A 23669-nucleotide genomic window follows, 5' to 3' on the forward strand; every position below is an offset into this window, starting at 1 on the left:
CGTTAATTCTGCCCACAAGTTCTCTATCGGATTCATATCCGGGGACATGGCAGGCCACTCCATATGCTCTACACCACGGTCAGCAAGAAAGTGTTGGATCATGCGAGCACGATGAGGCTGTGCATTGTCATCTTGGAAGACAAAGTTTCCTCGAAAGGCTGCACGAGCAAATGGAAGCAATGTTTCTTCCAGAATGGCCCTGTACTTGAACTGGTTCAGGTTTCCATTCAGAACAACCAGGCCAGTTTTGCCCCCTGCATGAAAAGCAGTCCAAACGGTCACCCCACCACCTCCAGCTTGGACTCTTGGCACTATACAATCTTTGTTGTAGGCTTCATGCACTTTTCTGTGCACTCGGACGCGGCCATCTTGACGATATACCAGAAATCTAGACTCGTCACTGAAGATCACGTGATTCCAGTGTCCTGGCTGCCATTGACGGTGCTCTCTGGCCCACTGCAATCGGCGCTGACTGTGTTGTCTGGTCAGGCGTGGCTTTCTCAGGGGACGCCTGGCACGATAGCCTGCTTGAACCAGTCATTGGTTGACTAGCCTTCTGGATACAGGCACATTTGTCAGTTGCTGCCACTCAGCCCGAAGCCGATTAGCTGACTTGGTACGGCCATTGCGGACTAACCGGTGCAGCTGGCGATCATCCCTCCTTGTGGTTCTGCGAGTATGTCCTGGCCTCGGTTTTGGAGTAGGGACACCCCTCTTAGCATTTCGTTTCAGGATCTTTGACACCTGACCTTGAGTGATGCCATACTGCCGAGCAATAGCACGCTTTTTCATGCCGTAATTTCGTAAAGCCACCACTCCATGACAAACAGCATTGTCGAGTTGACGGACCATCTCCAGAGGAAGCGGCAATAACTTCTGGAGACATGCAGCAGTTGTTTTCCACTAATACAGAACGCAACAACCCTTCTATACCCGACTGTGAAGCCAATCGTCAAATGCACCTGTCCGTACATTTTGCCACGCCACCTGTGATATAATCCTGTTGTTGACTTCTTGCTGCGACAGACAATCAGTGACATGGTTCTTTTAACAAATAAATCACCAAAGTGTAAAAGAAACTCACCAGATTGATATACTGAGTTCAGAAAGGAAACCCAAGTCAAGAAAAAAAAAATATTCCATATTAAATGCCAAGTCTGTAATAAGAGTTCCCTTGCAAGGAACTTCAATGCAGGAGGAGGCCCTTTGACCCATCAAAGCCATCGCTGTGGTTGCCAACTTGCGGTTGTTTGTCCCTACTGTATCCTTTTTAAAATGCTGAGCATCGAGCAAGGAAGCAGCATGCACCATCTACAAAAATCGTTGGTGTGATTCGGACTGGGTCAGTTGCAACCGCTGACCACCCAGACTCAGAGCGGGCACTCTACTCATTATGTCACCGAATCCGGTAAGGGTTAGGGGTTAGTGGATGTGCATATTTTTTACCCCCCATTAACTCTCCTCAAACAACCTTATTATGAGCAGGTCATTGTATTTCCTTCCCTTCCTTCTCTCCTCTGTTTTTCCTGTAACTTGTTCATTCCCTTGCTCGTTGTGCTCTAAATGCGACCATACCACACCACTGCCAGTTTGTTGCCCTTTTACCCCCTGGCATCTCCCTCGTAACCATTAGCCTCATAACTAAGTATTTTGTTATTCTGATGCTGATGTATCATATTTTGTTGCAGAGTCAGTTCTGCCCAGGCAGTTTCTTGGCTAGGGTTATCCTGGCTATTTTCCATTGTCTTCCCAGTAGTAGTTAGGGTATGAATTTGGAATTTGGTAATGGTGCCAGCGAAAATCGCTTGCTCTTTGCGAAGGACACCATGCGATCTTTATTTTCCTCCAACTAATGCCGACAGGCGGGACGCCCAGTTTACCGTCCATCAGAGGGACGGGACACACATTGATGAATCACCATGCCTGTGAAACACTGGGATGACAATCAAACCCAGGATGGATAAGTTGGAAGTGAGTGTGTATCCATACCTCCATGAGTCTGGGGCATCTTGGCCATCCTGCCAGCCCCAACCATGCATACAGAATTCCACTTTTTATAAAATTTCCAGGTTATTCTGTTCATGTCCTATTCTTTAACCCAAGCCTTTTTAGTTTTTCCAAAGCAAGACTTTAAAATTAAATTATTATTAGCCCGTGCTGTCATAAAATTTGAACCAAAGCTTTATTATGACAATGCAGAAAAGGCAAATTAATAATTTTATCCAAAGGTCAAAGGTCAGCATCGCATAAAATCATCAATTTTCATCAAATTGACCTGAAATTTCAATTTACCATTTGAGTTTTGTCATCAAATTTTCAGAAAACCTTTATCATGATAAGGAGAAGACAAATTAATAATTTGGTCAAAAGGTCGAAGGTCACAAAATCATAAATTTTCATCCAATTGACTTGAAATTTTAATTTACCATTTGAGTTTTGTCATCAAATATTAAAAAAGAGCTTTATTATGAGAATATGGAGAAGTCAAATCAATAATTTGGTCAAAAAGGTGAAAGGTCAGCATCACATATAAAATCATCAATTTTCAACCAATTGACCTGAAATTTCAATTTACCATTTGAGTTTTGTCATCAAATTTTCAGAAAAGCTTTATCATGAGAATATGGAGAAGTCAAATCAATAATTTGGTCAAAAAGGTAAAAGGTCAGCGTCACATAAAATCATCAATTTTCATCCGATCGACCTGAAATTTTAGGAACTTGCATATTGGGTCAATGAATTGGTTCACTAATCAAAAGGTAGAAGTCAACTGGCTTAAAAAAAAAAATCAAAATGTCAAAGGTCAATGTTGCACAAAATTGTCAATTTTCATCCAAATGACCTGACATTTTAATAAGTTGTATATTGGATCACTGAATTGGTTCACTAATCAAAAGCTAGAAGCTGATTATTTTCTTAGATCTAAAACTCAAAGGTCAAGGCTGCATAAAATCATCAATTTTAATTTGGTATTTTATTTAAAACTTTTTTCGTTATTTTGAGCATACGGAAGAAGAAGAAGAAGACATCTGAATGCAAATGGAAGCGTACAGACTTTGCATTTTCAGATGCTTTCTCGTTTTTATACTTTGTTGTGTGTTTTTTGTGCGTTTTTGTTCTGTAAAGCTACATTCACTTTTGGCAGAAGTCGACTTACATTTGAAACATTTACAACCTGCACCTCCCTCAAGTTGAAAAGAGAACATTTTGCCTTTTTTGTTGCTGTTAAATAAGAGCCAATAATTCTGCAAATGCATGATAGCATTGTCCCGAGTATGTTAGGAAGGATCGCATTCCAAACAGTGAGCGACATTTCATCCGAGATTCTGAATAAGCACAATGTTCCCGGGAAATGAAAGTTTTATTCGCGCAGGCAGATTTATCATCGTGCCATCAGCAAGCAGGAGTGATAAATTTGTGTCTGGCCATCGCAGAATGACCGAGCCATTCCGATCGAGAGCTGTTGTGACAAAGCTCATCCACTACATGGGAAAGGCATTCTCATGGAGGCTCCCAAAGAGAATAGTCACACGCATGCAGATGATGATTAAACGAGGTGCTCGTTCTTCCATCCTCCTGCACACCGTTACATCCTCAGCTGAATTACGTGCGAGTTGTAGAGCAAGGGGAAGACGTCGACCTGTCGACAGAGGGAATTCATGTCCTTTGGAGTCGATGGCGTTTTAGCCTGGTGTTGGCTTAGCGGTTAGGGTGCCGGCGTGGGATCCTAGGATCCTGGGTTCGAATCCCGGTCGATCGCTGAATTAACGGCAGGGGTGTTGACTCAGCCTGTCATCCTTCCGAGGTCGGCAAATTGAGTACCAGTTCACTGGTAATTCCCTGTGTCGCAAGAGGCGACTAATAGGGTTGGCGGCAGGAAGGCCATCCAGCCATAAAACATTGCTTCAAAAAGTGGACCACGGTGCCCGAAAAAGGCCAACCCCTACTCAGCGGGGGAAATGGCCTCTAAAAGGTGGTTCTAAAAGGTGGTTCTAAAAGGTGAAAAGAACCAAGACAGCTGGAGCCCGGGATTCCCAAACTAAGGTTAAAACATGGAATCCTTATGGAGAACATATCTTATGGAGATCACCCACATTCGATGTGTTGGCAACTCCCGAGCAAAGCGACCCACGGCTTATTGCCGCTCTGTGAAAGTGTCATTCCATGGCTGTCATATTGAAGATGAATAAAATGTCATGAGCACGTGGGTGTGTGTGCGTGCGTTGCTCATAAAGGAAGATTTGGTTAAACATTTGGGGAAAAAAATTTCCACTATGTGGCAAAACTTTATTTAAAGAGAAAACAAATAAAAAGACCAGTCTGTCCACCCAACCAATTCTGCATCTCAAACCTAACGTCATTAATGTCACGGATAAGAGAAATGGGGACTAAAAAGATTGAGATTGGCGAGGGTACACATGGAGAAGTCACACACCCACACAAGGAACACTCTTAACCTCCTACCATTTTAAAGTAACTATTCTCACTACTTGCACTTCTTTTTCAAACGATAGTTGATTGTCCTCGCTTCAACCAATCTTCATGGAAAGCTATTCGACAAATGCACAACTCTCGTAGGAGAAAAGCTCGGTTGGTGGTGCACTCTGGTGTGGTCCAGTCTGGCTTCGATCCTCAATGGCGTCAAACTTGATTCGCAATTGGGATCTTGGTGTGACGTCAGCAGGGGAAAATGCATCTCTATCACATCGTCTGTCAGGTGGTGGCTCATATTCAGGCCATCCTGTGCGTATTTAGTTTGTGGGTGTTCAAGACCCGACTATCTTTAGAAATGAGGAGGCTGTTATGTGCCGGCACCCTGTCCAATTCTCTGCTTGAAATGAGCCGTATAATTAACACAACGTGGATAAGTAACACTATCTTGAAGAGTTTGGACTGCTAGAGTAATGATGTGGCGTGGGTACGACTGGCTAAGTGGCTTCCTCCTGCAATGTAGGATACATTGTAACTACTAGCGGGCACACCCTCCCTCCAGGCCAGAGTACCCTTCTCAGCTCACCTTTAGTGGAAAATGTGCTGTGGCACATTCTTGGAAATGCACTTTATAATATTTGTCACGTTTGCCCCTTGGTAATCAAAGCCTGGGGTCACAATCAGTACCCAGTCCCGAGGTTTATCGGAGCTCGGACCAGAGCTCAGGCCGGATAATGTGTTGGAGTATTTGCACCGGAGTCAGGCAAAAGTACGTGCACGTATGCTGGCCTGAGGTGGCCACTTAAGGCCAGTATTAGGGTTAGAGAAGCAGAGGTAAAACAGTGGTTGGAACCTCCACGTAGGCTCAAGAACTGTTAAATGCCAATTTTGGTGTTTCTCTGACATCCATGTTTGCTCCATTATAGTTGTTGTTGTTGGTGTTGTATAGTCCCGGACAGTTCTCTTGTTCAAGCCCGCAGCATGGAAATAGCCGATTGATCTCCCAGGAGCGACCCAGAGATCCCCCACATCTAGGATGGTGTACCCCTGCATTCATGAAGTCAGGGCCATGACAGAGTTATATGGAGAGATATAGAGAGAAAGAGAGAGAGAAAGAGAGAAAGAGAGTGAAGGAGAAAGAGAGAAAGAGAGTGAAGGAGAAAGAGAGAAAGAGAGTGAAGGAGAAAGAGAGAAAGAGAGTGAAGGAGAAAGAGAGAAAGAGAGAAAGAGAGTGAAGGAGAAAGAGAGTGAAGGAGAAAGAGAGAAAGAGAGAAAGAGAGTGAAGGAGAAAGAGAGTGAAGGAGAAAGAGAGAAAGAGAGTGAAGGAGAAAGAGAGAAAGAGAGTGAATGAGAAAGAAGAGAGAGAAAGAGAAAGAGAAAGAGAAAGAGAAAGAGAAAGAGAAAGAGAAAGACAGAGAGAGAGACAGAGAGAGAGAGAGAGAGAGAGAGAGAGAGAGAGAGAGAGAGAGAGATAGAGAGAGAGAGAAAGAGAGAGACAGAGAGAGACAGAGAGAGACAGAGAGAGACAGAGACAGAGAGAGAGACAGAGAGAGAGAGAGAGAGAGAGAGAGAGAGAGAGACAGATACAATAAGGAAAGGGCCCGTCCATGAGGACCGATTAGCACTCTGAGCGTACGAGCAGCAGGGAAGAATGGGGAAGATTTGGCTCCGGACTTGCAATGGGGGGTACAACCACCACAATGAGGCGTCCCGATAGTTGTCCATTACAGTACAAGATACACCAGGTTAAGGTCACTCAAACTAAAGTCCCTTTTATCTCCGTTCTGGGTTCTGGAAATAACATTCACATCAAGCTCTTCCCCGAATATTAGGTTCTCAAAAAAAACAAAAAAAACACAATACTTGTACCTACACTGCAAAACACCATTTACACATTAACACAAGCAAGTACAATGGTCCCGGCGGTAGCATGTACAAAACACACATGGTGCAGGCCCCACCTTGAGGATGTCAGGCTGAGGGGCGCGGCAGCTGGCACGAGGTGTCACGTCAAATAGATGCCCGTCCGAAGAGACTCCGAGGACACGAAGTGGCAAAGAGACAGCACGTCCTGTCAGCACAGCCGTGTTCAACACCTCGTCAGTCTGCATGAGGGACAGCACACCGGCACAGCATATACCATTTGGTCATAATCATATCCCACCAATGCAAATCTGCGCTCAATGATTGGAACAGCGACGGTTGTGGTGAATAAGATTGTGGTCAGCATGTGGGCGTGAGTGGGACAAGGAATATAACCAGGAGGCCTTCAGAAAGTGGCTTCTTTCATTTGCTGATGCATTTTCTCATTCATGCTTTTTTCTGTTGCTTTTCTGATGCCACAACAGGTGACACCATACGTCTTGGGCTCACGAGTGACACCGAAATGGGGCACTTTGTGCATGTAATACGAGCGAACATGAAAATCCTCAAAATCATTCACTGAGAGCCAGCACAGAAACTGAGACCAGAGATGAACACAGGGAAATTGATGAGAGTATGTTGTGGACAGTGCACACAGCATTACAAAACAAAGTCAAACACATTCAATGCTGCATCTGCAACCAGGGAGCGAAATTGGATCCGTGAACATTTAAACGTTAAACGCTTTACTAGCAATAGCTCACAGACAATGTGGAAACTCTTTGGACGTGCACTGTGCATCTTTGAGCAACCATTGCTGGCTGTGCCTAAAGGAAATACAAGCTGAACACAATGACACAACTAACGACGACTGACAATAGCAAAACCCATCCTGCTCTAAGTTAAGGCAAACACTCCAACTCATTTTTGAAAGACTGAACTCAGTTTGCTTTCGTGGATGAACCGGAATGGCCAAAGAAGATACAGGTGAACATCAATGTTCACACCAAAGAAGATACAGGTGAACATCAATGTAACATATGGCATCGCACCCGAAGACGACTAGATGCAATAATGGGGCTCGAAGTTAGTGATCGAAGGCTCGTGTATCACGAATACCATTTTACAATTAAGGGTACAAATGGAAGAGGATGGAATGAGGTGAAAAAGTGAAACCTTAATGGGGATAAGAATGGGGATGTGGAAGAACAAGGAGAAAATCAGTCAGCCAAAGTCAATCCAGTTTCATCTCCAGAACGGTACTCGGTATAATGTATACCTCTGCCGAGCTGAACAGTTTACGTTTTGGATCACACCAATAGGCCAGACCTGGATTCGGCCCTGAACCAAAATCGAATTGGCTTGTTCTTGTCACCTACCCAACTCATCCACCTAGTTTTGTCATAAGTCATCCACAACGTTTTGAAATATAATTTTATTTATCGTTTTTGGCCCGATCACTCAATGGTGAAAAATCACTTTATCAGTTGAAAATTTCTCATATCCGCATCCACATGATCAGCAAAATCGAATCGATTCATCCTTGTCACACACCCAACCTGTCCACCAAGTTTCGTCCAAATCAATCCACAACTTTTTGAGATATCCTGTTCACAGTCAGACAGACAAACAAAAAAGCAAGAATTATGTTGAACATATCATTCTATAGTATGATACTTGTTAAATCCCTAAAATAAGTTGTTGACCTTTGGCCTATGTTGACCTTTTCACCAATGCTTACCTCAAAAATAATTGGTAATTGAATTCAGCGATCTGATATGCAAATCCTGTTCAACTTTCAAGTCAATCAGATGAAAATTGAGGATTTTAGAAATTCCACCTAAGTTGTTGACCTTTGGCTTATGTTGACCATTGGTTTATTTTGAACAGAAAATAATTAGGGGTTACATTCAGTGACCTGATATGCAGATACTCTTCAAATTTCAAGTCAATCGGGTGGAAATTGAGGATTTTACAAAACTTCATCCAAGTTGTTGACCTTTGGCCTATGTTGACCTTTGGCCTATGTTGACCTTTGGCCTATGTTGACCTTTTGGCTTATGTTGACCTCAAAATACTTGGTAGTTGGATTCAGTGACTATATATGCAAATCCTCTTCAAATTTCAAGTCAATCAGATAAAAATTGGGGATTTTAGAAATTTGACAAAGTTGTTGACCTTTGGCCTATGTTTACGTTTTAATATTTTGACCTGAGAATAAATAGGCTTGTTCTTATTTTTTATTTTTTTAATGTAGAAGGCTCCAGGCACAGACTATGTCATCCTCATCGAGGCCAGGCCTAAATAAAAGAGCTGCATTGATAGAAAAGTAAAGAAGGAGAGAATAGTCTAAGAGTTTTTGAGAAAACAGAAAATCTGCTTTTTGAAAAGGGGAAGATCATAAGTGTTTGGAAACGATGACCAACTACATCATTTGGTGAAGTTTCGTAAAGATCGGTTTAAAAATGTGACCTGTGGGCGATTGGCATACAAACCGACAAACAAAAGCAGACAGACAAACAGACAGAACAAGCAGAAAAAGCCACAAAATGTCATTGCCCCCGTGGTTTTAGTAATTTTTCTGTACAGAGTTGAAGGCCATCAGTCGGCCATCTTTGGTCGGATTTCAAAACAATATCTTCTGCGTATGTATACTCTCATGTATTGTCTTTGTGCCAAGTTTGAACAAAATCAGTCCATGCATGTCGAGAAATGGTTGGGACCCATTGAAGTAACAAAATGTCCGCAAGTCTGCCATCTTGGATCTGATCTCGAAAAACAATGACGTGCATATGCCACCCATCATAAATGTTCTGTGTACCAAGTTTGAACAAGTATGATAAATGCATCTCCGAGAGATGGTTCAGGACGTGCTCAATATCAGGGATTTTACAGCTAAAATGGCCGCCAGTCTACCTGTCGGCCATTTTTGATCAGATCGCAAAACAAAATGTGCATATGTATACCATTATGTTTACCTTTTTGCCAAGAATGAACAAAATCGGTCCACACATCTCCAAGATATGGTTGCGGATGTATGCACACACGAACGGATGGACCCCATCCATAAGCCACCGTTTTGGACAAAGTCCAATGGGGGCTAAAAACGCACAAGACCAACAAATATACTTAAAAATCTTCGATTTTCGCAAGTAACAAATAGACAAGAAGACAGGGGTGAAAACATAACCTCCATCCACCTTCGTTGGTGGAGGTAATGAAGAGGACAACTGTGGAGTTTTCTTCTGTGGATGTTTGTCTGTCTGCTTTTGTTTGTCTGTTTGTATTCCGCCGACTGTTTTGGCTGATAAAATCCGAGGAAAGGAGTGGGGAAAGGAAACAAGGAGCTGCTGGAGGGGGAGAAAATATACAGGGATTTTTGATCAAAGGGAAAACAAACAACAAGCGGTTGTGGGCAATGAGAGCGACCAACGGGCACCACTCAAAGCCTCACCGAGCAAAACATGTTTGGCTGTGATTGCACGAAAAGCCTCCTGCCATAAAGAATCAATTTGTATATGATGGGGGATAACGGATTGCGAAGGATTAGGGAGAGCGCTTACTTTTATGTGCATGCAATAACGACTCATGGTGCAAAACGAACTTCACAGGAACTAGGCCTCAGAACTCCAGCTTACGATTTGAGTTAAGTGCCACCATCCACACACACATTGTGATCTTTCTCAAGGTGAGGCTTTGTCTGTGTAATTTCTCTTCTTATCTTTCTTCTCTCCAGAGCAAAGTGAATATCGATAGAAAATGAGCAGCACATGAACAAGGAGATCTCGTATTCTCAGCTGTGCCACATTACATCAGAATGCAAATCCACGATTCCCCAAATGCTACCAAATATATGACATAGTTGGCATTGCGCCATGAGAAAGGGACCGCTGCTTAGTATGGGTGCTGGATACAACTTCATTCCCCAGATTGGAAGGAATATAATTTGTCTTCGAAGCCGATTTTACAAATCCTCATTGCATGCACAGTCTGAGAACCCAAAATGACAATTGGCCCAGCAGAAAGGTAGCACTGACGTCACAAAAATGAGCCAGGTGCATGTTTAACTGGAGAGTTTACTACGGGTGAAATCAGATGTTGAAAGGGATGGTGTACCTATTGGCACGGCTCTCAAGACTGCAAACGTCGTTTTCAACTGATAGAAGAAGAACCACCTTTAGAGGCCATTTTTCCCGCAGGGCGGGGGTTGGCCTTTTTTCGGGGCACCATGGTCCCCTTTTTGAAGCAATGTTTTATGACCGAATGCCCTTCCTGCCGCCAACCCTGTTAGTTGCCTCTTGCTACACACAGGGAATTACCAGTGAACTGGTACTCAATTTGCCGACCTTGGAAAGATGACAGGTTGAGTCAACCCCCCTGGCGTTAATTCAGCGATAACCGGGATTCGAACCCAGGATCCTAGGATCCCAAGCCGGCACCCTAACCACTAAGCCAACACCAGGCTACGCTTTCAACTGATAGATCCAACCAATAGGTGCTGCCACACTGTCCGTAGGATCAAATGTCGATGCTTGTAGAGAACGAGTGATCAAAATTTGTGCTGACCATATCTTTCATCTCTCCAAAGCAAAGTGAATATCGATTGGAAGTTACATCTGCAGCAAGTTACATCTTCTATAAGGAACTTCCGTAACATTGACAAGGACAATTTTTGGAATTGCTGAAATAAATCACTGAAACTTAATTTTGGACCTCAGGGTGATGCTGACTCTGCCTTTGAATGGTATAAGGAGATAAGACAGCTTCTTGATTCTGTAGTTCCTGTCACGGTAACAAAAAACTCAAACTCTCGGAAGCAGAATACTGTGGTAAAAAACAAAACAAAAAAAAAAACACCTTTAGAGGCCATTTTTCCCCGCAAGCGGGGGTTGGCCTTTTTCGGGGACCGTTGTTGTTGTTGTTTTTCGGTCCCTTTTTTAAAGCAATGTTTAACAGCCGGATGCCCTTCCTGCTGCCAACCCTTTTTGTCGCCTTTTACGACAAGCAGGGAACTGTGGTAGAATGAAGATATTCCTTTTATCCCAGCAATATGGGCATAGAGCTGAATACAAGTGTCAGAAAACTTGATCTTGTAATGAGCGTGCAGGGAGAGGCATCAATGGGTCCCTTTGGACGTTAACACCGGGCTTCCCATCTTCCAGTTGATGGACGGTAAATATCCCATGGTGTCCCTCGAGAAGAGGAGGTGAGCTATTGCCGTCACCTGATCAAATCCCAAATTTCTGCTAACAGAGGGTTAACTTACAGTTTCTAACCTACAGAGGGCGTGGTTGCATCAGCGTCACAGCCACACCCTCGGCCAAAGATGCCACTCACAGCCATGTGCTGCAAACGGAAGAAAGAAGTACAGGAAGAACAAGATGGCCACGAGAGGTTTATTTATGAGAAATGCGTACCATAAAATCTCATATGCCAGACTAAGATCATTTATTCTCAAGAGAAACTTTCTTTGTGTGAGGTAAACGAGCTGTTTTGAATGTTGGATTTTTTTGCTGCAAAGAAATCTCCCATCAACTTAACTTCCTGTTCACCACTGCGCAGACACAATCAACAGGCAGTTCCATTCCCACTTCATGAAGATCATGAAACTTTGACTGAAATTGCATTCAAATAACACCCACGAGTTATTTTTTTGATCCAATTTCCATCCATCAGTTTTGAGTCAATGTCCTGTTTTGCATCGGCTACGAAGGGTGAGGTGTCCAAAATCATCTACGGATCACCAACCAAACCTTGTCCTATAGATGTAATCCCAAAATGGTTCCTCAAGGAAAACATTGCACATCTTCTTCCAGTTTTAACAAATAGGAATTGTGCATCGTTGATTAATGGAGATTTGTTTCCATCTCATGATCTTCTTGATCTTATCTTCTTCCTTTTCTTCCATTAGCACTTACAAAGCTTTCATCCACAGCTTGATGGAATACTGCTGTCCCCTCTGGGCTGGTGCTCCTGCCTCACACCTAGCTCGGCTTCACGCTGTAGAAACCAAAGCTTTCAGAATCATTGGAATCTCTCGCAATGAAGCTGATTCTGAGGGCCTTTCACTCTCTCACCACAGGCAGGTTGGTGGTCTTTCTGTCTTCTACCGACTCCTCTCCAGCCTAGCTCCCCCTGCTCTGTCCCTCAAATATTCCTGAAGGATGCAAGATCTGTCAGCAACCCTCTTCTGGTGAAACTGACAAAATGAAGACTCTCTGCTCACATTCCTCTTTTTTCCTGCCTTTGGAACAAACTCCCACCCTCTCTTCAATCCCAATCTTCCCTCAACATCTTTAAAACAGCTGTTCACCACCATCTCTGATCTTACACCATTCAAAACCTTGACCTTTTCTACCCCTGTTAATCCACCCCAAATCCACCTCCGTCAAATTCCGTTTTCTTTCCTAAAAAATCCCTCTAGTGTCGATCTTTATCCTATGTATCCCCAGCCCTCTCTCTTCCACAGATCTCCTGATGTCCCTGCTCCCTATGGTCATTGTGCTTCCCTCTCTCTCACCCCATCTTGTCACCCACTCCCTTTATATATTATATGTGTTAGCTCTCATACGAGCCTCAACTCGGTATAGAAAAAAAATAAAAACTCCTGCTCGTTGCGCCATCATCAAACCTCTCTTGAAGAAGCCAAGTCTAGACAAAAACATTCAAAGTCACTACTGGCCCATTTCAGCCCAAACCTTTCTTGGCAAGACTGTCGCGGAAAATCGCTTGTTCGGGATTGCCAGCTCACATGAAGGAAAATAATTTGATAGATCCCCTTCAGTTGGCATAGAACACGAAGCATAGAACAGAAACTGGTCTATTCAAAAAGGAAAACGATGTAATGAGTGCTCTTGATTCAAAATAAATAACTCTGCTGTTACTGATGGGCCTCTTCGATACGATCGATCATGATATTTTGATATCCTGTCTATCGCTCAGAGTATGTCCTTGATGTCGCGAATGACTGCTTTAAGTCTTAGCTGACCGGGTTGGTCAACCGGTGTTTGCAGCGACACCTCAGATGTTATCGAAGTTTGTATAGGACTGCCACAGGGTTCTGTGTTGGGACCACTTGGCGACCCAGTGTACGCATTGCCTCAAGGAGCCATGGTTCATCAACATGATGCATCTGAACTCACATATAGACAATACACAACTCTATGTATCGCTTAATCCTAGAATTCCTGTTGATTGGAATTGAGCACAAGACACATAAATGCATGTACTTGATGACATGCAATAAACTGAAACGAAATGAAGAAAAAACGAAATTCCTTGAGATAGGTTCCTATAAAAACGTGAACAATCTCTTCCACAGGAAAAGTTCTTACAATAGGAAACGTATCAATCAGGACATCAGAATCGGAAAGGGATCTTGGTGCAGATTTTATCTGCATCTTTATCCGCAACAGTCTACGACGTCTGTGTTGTTCCACCGAAAGAACACCAATTCAGCTCAATTCAGAGCGGCTTTTATTGTGCGAGCAGCAAACACAACCCCGCCAAACTGGAAGTGATGTTTACATCCGTATCCGCTTGTTATATGTTGTCGACGGTGAGGTATAGATGTTGCATACATCACATCTCCCCCTCTTAGCTGGGTGATTACCAAAAGTCCATATACAAACATTTTTGTATCAAATGTGAAACCAAATGTGAAAATGTCAGTTGTGAAAACCATGAGCCAATATTTTGGCAAAAGTGAATCAACACAAAACGGTGCTAAGTTTAGGAAAACTAAAACAACACAACTTGAAGTTTAGGAAAACTAGAACAACACAACTTGAAGAGTCAGGGGCGAACTACCCCTATGCAACAAGATGACTTTGACTGCCACATCTATAGGTCCATACAATCAGGGCATTTCCTGATTCTGGTTAATCGGCATGGCAGGTGTGCAGGAGAGTTGGTGTCGCTGTTTCTGGATGAGCTGCGTGGCAGGTGTGCAGGAGAGGCAACATCACGGCCTGCAGGTGGAACGGCAGCATCAATTTCAGGCAGGAGTGGATCAGAGAGGCCCGTTAGAGGCACGACATTCCCAGGTGCTGGCACAACAATGGATTGTTGCTGTTCAGGCTCCGGCATAACGACAGGCAGTATTGGAGGTTTGATGGGGCTACAGTGACGGTAGACAACGTGGTCCTGGAGTCGATGGACAACCTGCCCATCATGCAAGCGTATTGTATGCGACGGTGGCCCAGGTTTGTCTATGACATCGCCAGGCAACCAAACAGCGCCTGCACCAAAGTTGCGGGAGAACACTGGATCCCCGGTTTGAAGTGAGCGGCTCATTGCTGACTTGTCGTGATGCAACTTCTGGTTAAGTTGGCTCTGGTACACTCGAGAAGCCATATCTGGTTTCATACGGTCAGGCACAGACCAACACCACCATCAATCGTGTCAAAGAACCTTCAGGACAGTGACGGAAAATGAATCCCAGACCCAGACGTCCATCACAAATGAGTTATGGGAGCAACAGGTGTCATCGCTGTGATGGTAGGCATTCACCAGATGAATATCACTACAAAAATGTTACATGCCATTTCTGCCACAAGAGTGGCCATATCGCTCCAGATTGTCTCTCCCGCAAACATAAAGAGGAAGCGGGTGGTACAAAGACACACCTCATTGGTTTGGAGTTGTATGAAGACGAGGCAACATCTGCTTCTGGTGATACCTCCAAGATGCACGATGCACAGCACATATTTCATGTCTTCTCTAAAAACAGAGCAGAACCTCTCTAGTCAGTATCAACAATCCACGTTTAGAAATGGAGGTTGGCACAGGTGCCGCTGTTTTGCTCAACAGCCGAGCTGCTTTCAACAACCTGTGGCGTGAACCTCACGGGCCCAAATTGCACCGGATGTGCCATCTGCTCTCTACCTACACCTGTGAACAGATCAAACCCTGTGGAACTTGTGACGTCAACGTGACTTATGGCAATAATAAGTTCAACCTACCCCTGATCGTCATCCAAGGTGATGGACCATAATTACTCGGTAGGAACTTGTTGGAGGTAATTGAACTCAACTGGAAGAAGATTCATCAATTTCGTGCAACCAATGCATCAAAACCACATGAAGCAGTCCGAGCCAGATATCCAGACATCTTCAACAATGAGCTCGGTACTTTGTGGGGTTACTCCGCTAAATTCAACATTGACAAAGATGCCAAACCAATTTTCTGCAAGGCTCGACCAGTTCCTTTTGCTCTGCGTGAAAAGGTTGACTAAGAGCTCGATTGACTCGAGTAACTTGGGATCATTGAGACAGTTGAATACTCAAATTGGGCTGCACCTGTTGTCCCGTTGTCAAAGCTGATCAGTATATTCGTCTTTGTGGTGACTATAAAATGACAGTCAACAGATGCTCAGCACTAGACAAGTATCCAATCCCACGGATTGACGATTTATATGCTAAGTTGAGCGGAGGCCAAAGTTTCAGCAAACTCGACCTCAAGTCAGCATATCTTCAACTTCTTCTCGATGATGAATCGAAGAACTACCTGACAATCAACACGTACCGTTGCCTGTACAAATACCACCGACTGAGTTTTGTGGTGAAGTCTGCCCCAGGGATATATCTGCATTGTATGGACAGTTTGTTTGCTGCAGAACGGCATGTTGCGGTTTATCAGGATGATATCCTGGTCAACGGTTCAACAGAAGCCAAGAATCTACACAAGCTAGATGGAGCCTTGAAAAAGCTATCGGACTCCGGCCTCCATTTAAAGCTCGACAAGTGTGAGTTCATGGCACCATCAGTAACATACCTGGGCCACAGAATTGACGCTCAAGGCCTACATCCAACCAAGGATAAAGTCAGAGCGATCAAGGATCCACCAGCTCCAAGAGACGTGACGGAACTGAAAGCCTACCTCGGCATGCTGCAATATTACAGCCGCTACATCTCAAACATATCCAATGTTTTGGGTCCTCTCTATCACCTGCTGAAGAAAGGAGTCTCATGGAACTGGGGTACTACACAACAAGCAGCTTTCGAGAAGTCAAAGGACCTGCTCCAAGCGTCAAACATACTAATTCATTATGATCCTGATAAGAACATCGTACTGACATGTGATGCTAGTCAGTAGGGTGTGCAGGCAGTGCTGTCTCATGTTATGCCTGATGGTTCAGATTAACAAGTGGCATTTGCCTCCAGGACATTATCTCCTGCAGAAAAGAATTATAGTCAGTTGGACAAGGAAGGTTTAGGAATCATCTTTGGAGTCAAAAAGTTCCACAAATACCTATTTGGACAACAATTTGTTGTCTATACTGATCACAAACCACTGATGAGCCTGTTTTGTCCAACCAAGGCAACATCCGACACGCTACCACCCAGGATTATATGATGGTCGTTGCTACTCACTGCTTACGACTACCGCATTCAGTATAAACCCGGATATGCCATTTCCAACGCAGATGCCATGAGCCATCTACCATTGCCCGATTTGGTCGCCAACCCACCGTTACCTGGCAGTGTGATCGCCTTGATGGATCATCTGGAGGACTGTCCAGTCGATGCCAACCATATTTGCACCTACATACGACATGATCCAGTCCTCTCGAGAGTTCTCCAAGCCATACAGCTTGGATGGCAATTGCTACTTGATGGGGACCCTGCCTATGTTCCTTACGTGGCACGTAAAAATGAACTTAGCGTAGACAGTGGTTGTATATTGTGGGGATGCCGCATAGTGATTCCACAACATCTGCGTTCCAGGGTAATGGAGGAACTTCATGAGTATCATCCCGGAATAGTCAAGATGAAGTCACTGGCTAGGAATTATGTTTGGTGGCCAAATCTAGACACTGATATAGAACAGTTTGTTCAACATTGCTATCCCTGCCAAAGCACCAGGAATGCACCAGCGAAGGCACCAATGCATCCTGGGGAATGGCCCACCGAACCGTGGCATCGAGTTCATCGAGACTATGCGGAACCAGTGAATGGTCAGATGCTACTAATCATCACTGATGCCCACTCAAAATGTATTGACGCTTACATAACACATGGCGGCGAGGATGGGATCAAGGTTGGTCCTTAGGTGTCGTTTCATCAGTAATTCTGATGTTATTATTCCTGTTGTACCATGAGGTGTAGTAAGATACCAGAGGAGCAGACGCGAGAGCCTGGTTTCAAAGGTTTCCGTCCTGCAGCTTGCATAGTCAGGACTTGATGACTCCAACTGAACGTTCAGCCAGGCCATTGGAAGCTTGGTGTTGCGGACTGACAAATTTGTGTCTGATCGTATGAAGAGCGAGTGAGTTCGACAGGCCCCTCCATTTTGGGGGAGGGGAGTGAAGGGAAGGAGGAAAAATTTTCCCGTGCAAAGAGTGCTTCATAACCTCAGTGTTGCACAGGTAAAAAAGGAAATTGTAATTCCCTCTGCCACCATCACCAGGTGGGGCTACATGGTACACATTTACAGAGAGAATTTACACCCCTCTCCCGTTCCCCCACACCCACGAATGAGGCCGCGGCCACATAGCTTATGTTACCCCCAGACAAAGATGTATTTGTATTTGTACCCCGAGTAAAGTATATAAGCCTTTATATCTGGAGTACCCGGCGTTGCTCAAGCAAGACAGAAACATTAACATATTTGAAATGAGTGCAAATATAATGGAAAAGCAATTACATCCAAATCATAATCCATCACAAATGTCAGATCATCATCTTACCTTTTCGTTGAATATATGCAGGTATATTCGCCCTGGTATAATAAAGCTGGTATAATGGAGGCTTGCTTCGATCTCTCCACGACATCAAAGTTTGAGTATTTTCCCATTCGTGTCTTTGTCAAATTTCCACTGGTTATTTTATTGTGTATGTGTTATTGTGTGTTTCTATTTAGTTAATTGGTGTGTAATTAGTCGTTTTTTTTGTTCGCACCTCATGCGCGGCCTCACTCCCCCTCCCCCACCCCCCGTCAGTATTTTGTGAATATAAGTTCATTCCTTCATAGTATTTGCTTGTTTCTTTGATTTTCTTTTCTCCCCCCTACCTCTCACGAACATCTTACCCTTTGTCCAACGTTTTAAAAACAAAACAAACAAATAAACAAACAAACAAAAAAAAATTCTTTATTAATTCTTTCTCTCCTCCCGGAAACGTGCTTGTTCGCTCTCCTCCTCGTCTCGACTTGTGCCCCGCCCCCTATATCTCGTTTTTTTTCTTCCACCTCTGCTCCTTCTTTCTCAAATCCACGTCCTCACTTCGAGACTTTTCCCAGATTATTTTTCATGGTTTTGTTTAAATATTATTTAAATATGTTTAAACGGCAGCCGTGATGCCGACGCCGCCCTCCCCCTCCACCCCCCTAGAATTTCCATGTTTTAAACGTTTCCCAGTGTGTACCCTGAATTAGAATAGGTACACCATATCCCTGCGTGTCGGAAAAGACGACTAAGAGGGTTGGCGTCAGGAAGGGCATCCGGCCATAAAAACATTGCCTCAAAAAGAGAACCATGACAATTACAACTACATATGGGCAGGGTACAGCCCGAAGTGGAGATCGGTTTCTGAAGTTTGGGACATGGAATGTAGGGACAATGACAGGGAGATCAGAAGTGGTGGAAGTATTGGTCAGAAGAAGAGTGGACATATGTTGTGTGCAAGAGACGAGATGGAAGGGAAGTGGTGTGAGAATGGTGAAGGGTAGGAAGGGATAGAAATACAAGTTTGTGTGGCAAGGGTGCCCGGAGGGCGTGAATGGTGTTGGTGTCCTGTTTTATGAGGAGTTTGTAGACAGTGTGGTGAGTGTGACTAGAGTGAGTGATAGGTTGATGATGGTGAAAATGATGATTGGAAAGCTCTTGGTGAACGTCATCTCGGGATATGCTCCGCAGGTTGGTCGGAGCGATGAAGAGAAGGACAAGTTCTGGTGTGCGATAGAGAAGCTGATGGAAAACGTGAAAGATGAGGAAGTTGTTGAAGGAGGAGACCTAAATGGACATGTGGGAAGGAGTATGGATGGTTTTGAGGGAGTTCATGGGGGTTACGGATATGGTGTGAGAAATGGAGAAGGTGAAAGGATTTTGGAGTTTGCTGATGGAGCTGATTTGTTGATTTGTAATACTCAGTTCCAGAAAGAGGATAATAAGCTTGTTACATACACGTCAGGTGGGTCGACGACAACCGTTGACTACCTGATGGTGCATAGGCGAGATAGGGGGCACCTCCGGGACACAAAGGTGATCCCGGGGGAGGAGGCTGTTTCACAGCACCACTTGGTTGCCTGCGACATAAGGGTGAAAGGTGCGAGGAGAGCTCGGCGGGTGAAGTACCAACCGAGAATGAAGGTGTGGAGGTTGAAAGAGGTGACAGTAAGGAAGGCATTAAAAGAGAGGCTGAGTAGGGTAGAGGATGATGTGGTTGAGCTTGAAAGTGGTTGGATGTCAATGAAAGCTGGTCTGTTGGGAGCCGTTGGTGAGGTATGTGGATGGACAAAAGGACCGCCGAGGCACTCGGAAACATGGTGGTGGGATGATGAAGTTGGAAAGAGGATTGACGAGAAGAGGAATAAGTTCAAGGAGTGGCAGAAGGCGAAGGGTACGGGAGCAGAAACAGCAGAGCATGAAAGTTATAAGGCAGCCAAGAAGGCTGCAAAGAAAGAGGTAGCAAAGGCGCAGGAGGCATGTAGGAAAATGTTCGGAGAACGATTGGATTCGGAAGAGGGTCAGAGAGCGATATTCAGGATTGCAAAGCAGATAGCGAAAGAGAGGTGTGATGTGATGGGGGTGAGTTGCTTGAAGGATGCAGTGTGACAAATCGTTGTGGACCCAGATGGAATTAAAGGAAGATGGAAAAGATATATGGAAATGCTGTTGAATACAGAGAATGAATGGGATGGCAACATAGAGAGTAAACCAGTTTTAGGACCGGCAGAGAAGATAACTGAGAAGGAAGTTGAGGAAGCGATAAAAGCAATGAAGAGTAGAAAAGCGGGAGGGCCGACGGGAGTTGTGGGAGATATGTTGAAGGCAGCAGGAAGTTGGGGTGTGAAGAGAATGACAGAGATCTGTAATCTGGTGGTGAAAGAAGGGCGCATTCCAGTGGATTGGGAACTGAGTACCCTCGTCCCTCTATACAAGGGGAAAGGTGACCCTCTGGAGTGTGGCTCGTACCGAGCGATAAAGTTATTGGAGCATGGAATGAAGGTATTGGAAAGGGTGTTGGAGAGGAGGATAAGGAAGAAAGTGAAGATCAACGAAATGCAGTTTGGATTTATGCCAGGAAGAGGAACGACAGACGCGCTTTTCATTGTGAGGCAGTTGCAGGAGAAGTACATGGAGAAGAGGAAGAAGTTGTTTCTTGGGTTTGTTGATCTGGAGAAAGCATTAGATAGTGTTCCACGCAAAGTATTGACATGGGCATTGAGGAAGTTAGGAGGTGAGGAATGGTTGATCAGAGTAGTGATGGCAATGTACAAAGGAGCGCACAGCTGTAAGGACGAAGGACGGGAACAGTGGTGAGTTTGAGGTGAAGGTAGGAGTGCATCAGGAGTCGGTACTAAGTCCACTACTATTTGTAGCTGTGATGGAGGTGCTGGCTCAGAACGTAAAGGAGGGTTTACCGTGGGAGTTGTTGTATGCAGATGATCTGGTGTTGATTGCGGAAAGTATGGATGGATTGAAGGAAAAGATGAACAAGTGGAAGGAATGTATGGAGACAAAAGGTCTGAGGGTGAATATCGGAAAGACGAAGGTGATGGCAAGTAGAAAAGCATGTGGTGAGGTGGATAGAACTGGGAAGTGGCCCTGTGCTGTGTGTAGGAAGGGTGTCGGAGTGAACTCCATTCAATGTACAATGTGCGCTGAGTGGGTTCATCAAAAATGTAGTGGTCTGAGAGGGTCATTAACCAGTGTGGCAGCTACATTCAAATGTAAGGTGTGCACAGAGGGAGCTGCAGATGGAGGAAATGTTGAGTTGGATCTTGGAGACGGCGTGAAGCTGGAAGGTGTGAAAACATTTTGCTACCTCGGAAACATGCTGAATGGAGAAGGTGGATCAGACTCGGCAACGGTTGCTAGAGTGAGATGTGCATGGAAGAAGTTTCGGGAACTGAGTGGCGTGCTGATGAGGAGGGGAGTGTCGTTGAAGCTGAAGGGAAAGGTGTATGCTGCATGTGTGAGAAGTGTTATGATTTATGGGAGCGAGACATGGGTAATGAACGTCGAGCAGCAACGAAGGTTGGAAAGGGTGGAAATGCGAATTGTTCGATGGATGTGCGGAGTATCGTTGAGAGAGAGGAAGACAAATGATGAATTGCGAAAGATGATGGGAATAGAGCCTGTGATCGATGCTGTGAAGAGGAACAGGTTGAGATGGTTTGGTCATGTGTTGAGGAAGGATGAAAGTGACTGGTTGAGAAGAGTGATGGAAATGAATGTAGAAGGAAGTAGAGGACGGGGAAGACCGAGAAAGACTTGGCTAAAGATGGTGGAAGAAGAAATGCGGGCAAGGGGGTTAACAAGGAGAGATGCAGAAAATAGGGCAAAATGGAGAAGATTGTCATGGGGACCGCAAGGCTAACCCCCGCTCTAGCAGGGAAAATGGCCTTTAAAATGCACGTTCGTTGGTTGTTGTATATGCTGGTAGATGATGATCACGTTTCTGAGTTTCCTATGATGACGTTGAGGAAGAAGAAGCCTTACCTCCAACTTCGACCGCTTCCGGAATTGTTTTATTTTTTGTGTTCAAATGTCTGGTGATTGTTTTATATTTATTTATGCGAATGTGTACTTGTATATAACTGTCATTAATCAAAAAGGCTTAGGCACTATAGAGCGATTTTTTTTAAATCCCCAAAAAACAAACTTTTTTTTTCAAAAAACAAACCTTTATTTTTTTTTTTGTATACTGAATCGAGGCTCGTGAAAGAGCTAACATTTATTTCACAAACAAATCAACCAGACAAACAAAATATATAAAAAGAGGGAGCAGAAGACAAGATGGGGAGAGAAGAGGAAGCACAGAAACACAACATTTGAGAGCAAGGAGAAGTGTGGGAGGGAGAGGGCTTGGGGGGAGGAGGCGTGGGAAGGGGGTGGGGGGGGGGGGGGGGAGGTATTAAACACAAGGAGACCAAGGACTTCCAGGACAGACGTTGGTATTTCAAAAATGTGTAGGATTTGGGGTGAAATTAGCAGGGGTAGAAAAGATCAAGGTTTTGGATGGGGGAAGATAAGAGATGGTGGTGAACAGCTGTTTTAAAGACCTGGAGGGTGGAGTGGGATTGAAGAGAGTGAGGGAGTTTGTTCCAGAGGCGGGAGAAAAGAGGAATGAAGGAGTGAAGGTGAGCAGAAAGTCTTGATTTTGGCAGTTTAACCATAAGAGGGTTGCAGGCAGATCTTGTGCGACCTGTAGGAATATTTGGGGGACAGAGCCCAGAGAGAGCTGGGGGGGCAAGGCCAGAGAGGAGTCTGTAGAAGACGGAAAGACCACCAACCTGCCTGCGGTGAGTGAGTGAAAGGCCCTTGGAGTTAGCTTCATCGCAGGAGATTCCAATGATTCTGAATGCTTTGGTTTGAACAGCGTGAAGACGAGCTAGGTGTGAGGCAGGAGCACCAGACCAGAGGGGAGAGCAGTATTCCATAGAGCTGCGGATGAAAGCCTTGTAAGTGGTGAGGAGCTCAGGTGTGCCAAGGAAGGACTTCGCACGACGGAGGATGCCCAGTCGGCGACTGGCTTTGGAGGCTAGATTTGAAATGTGGTTTTCCCAGGAAAGATCATGGCAGATAGTGAGACCCAAAAGCTTGAGTGACAGAACTTCTTGGAGAGGATTATTCAGAAAGTGGATGGGAGGGTTGTCCAGTCGGTCTTTTCGGAGAGACATCGTAAGAGTGTGAGATTTGTCAGGATTGAAAGACATGTTCCACTTGTATGCCCAGTCTGTGATTTTGTCCAGGTCTGCAGAGAGTGAGGAGGCTGCAGAGTGCCGATCTGAGGGATGAGGAATGGAGCGGCAGAGAGTAGAGTCGTCAGCAAAGAGATAGAGAGGATTTTCAAGAGAGTCAGAGAGATCATTGATGAAGACCAGAAAAAGCACAGGGCCCAGAACACTGCCTTGGGGAACTCCAGCCTGAACTGGAAGAGGAGATGAAAGAAACCCATTCAGGGCCACACGTTGACTACGACTAGAGAGGAAGTCCGCCAGCCATGCGTGGAGATTTTTTGCCGAAAAAACTCCCTGGCACTCACTGATTAACCTCTGAACGTTTGATGAAGATCTATTCAGCCATCTCTGAGAAAAATGGCAACACACAGACAGACAAACAGCTCTCTTATAGTATAGATTCAATAACGAGAGTTCATAGAACACCTTACCCGGCACAGTGTTGAAGTATATAATTCAATTGAAATAAA

At 44.6% G+C, this 23669-nt stretch overlaps 1 protein-coding gene across 1 annotated transcript in view; it reads right to left on the reverse strand.

The window, feature by feature from the left end:
- LOC137439216 (uncharacterized) overlaps positions 1 to 23669 on the reverse strand; it is a 340252-nt gene that overhangs the window by 182208 nt on the left and 134375 nt on the right. The window contains exon 3 of the mRNA XM_068134947.2: positions 6393 to 6536. Coding sequence (XP_067991048.2) covers positions 6393 to 6536 — 144 coding nt within the window. The remainder of the gene's footprint in view (positions 1 to 6392; positions 6537 to 23669) is intronic.

This window comes from Myxine glutinosa, chromosome 14 (assembly GCF_964187855.1).
Source record: "Myxine glutinosa chromosome 14, kmMyxGlut1.1, whole genome shotgun sequence".
NCBI lineage: Eukaryota > Metazoa > Chordata > Myxini > Myxiniformes > Myxinidae > Myxine > Myxine glutinosa.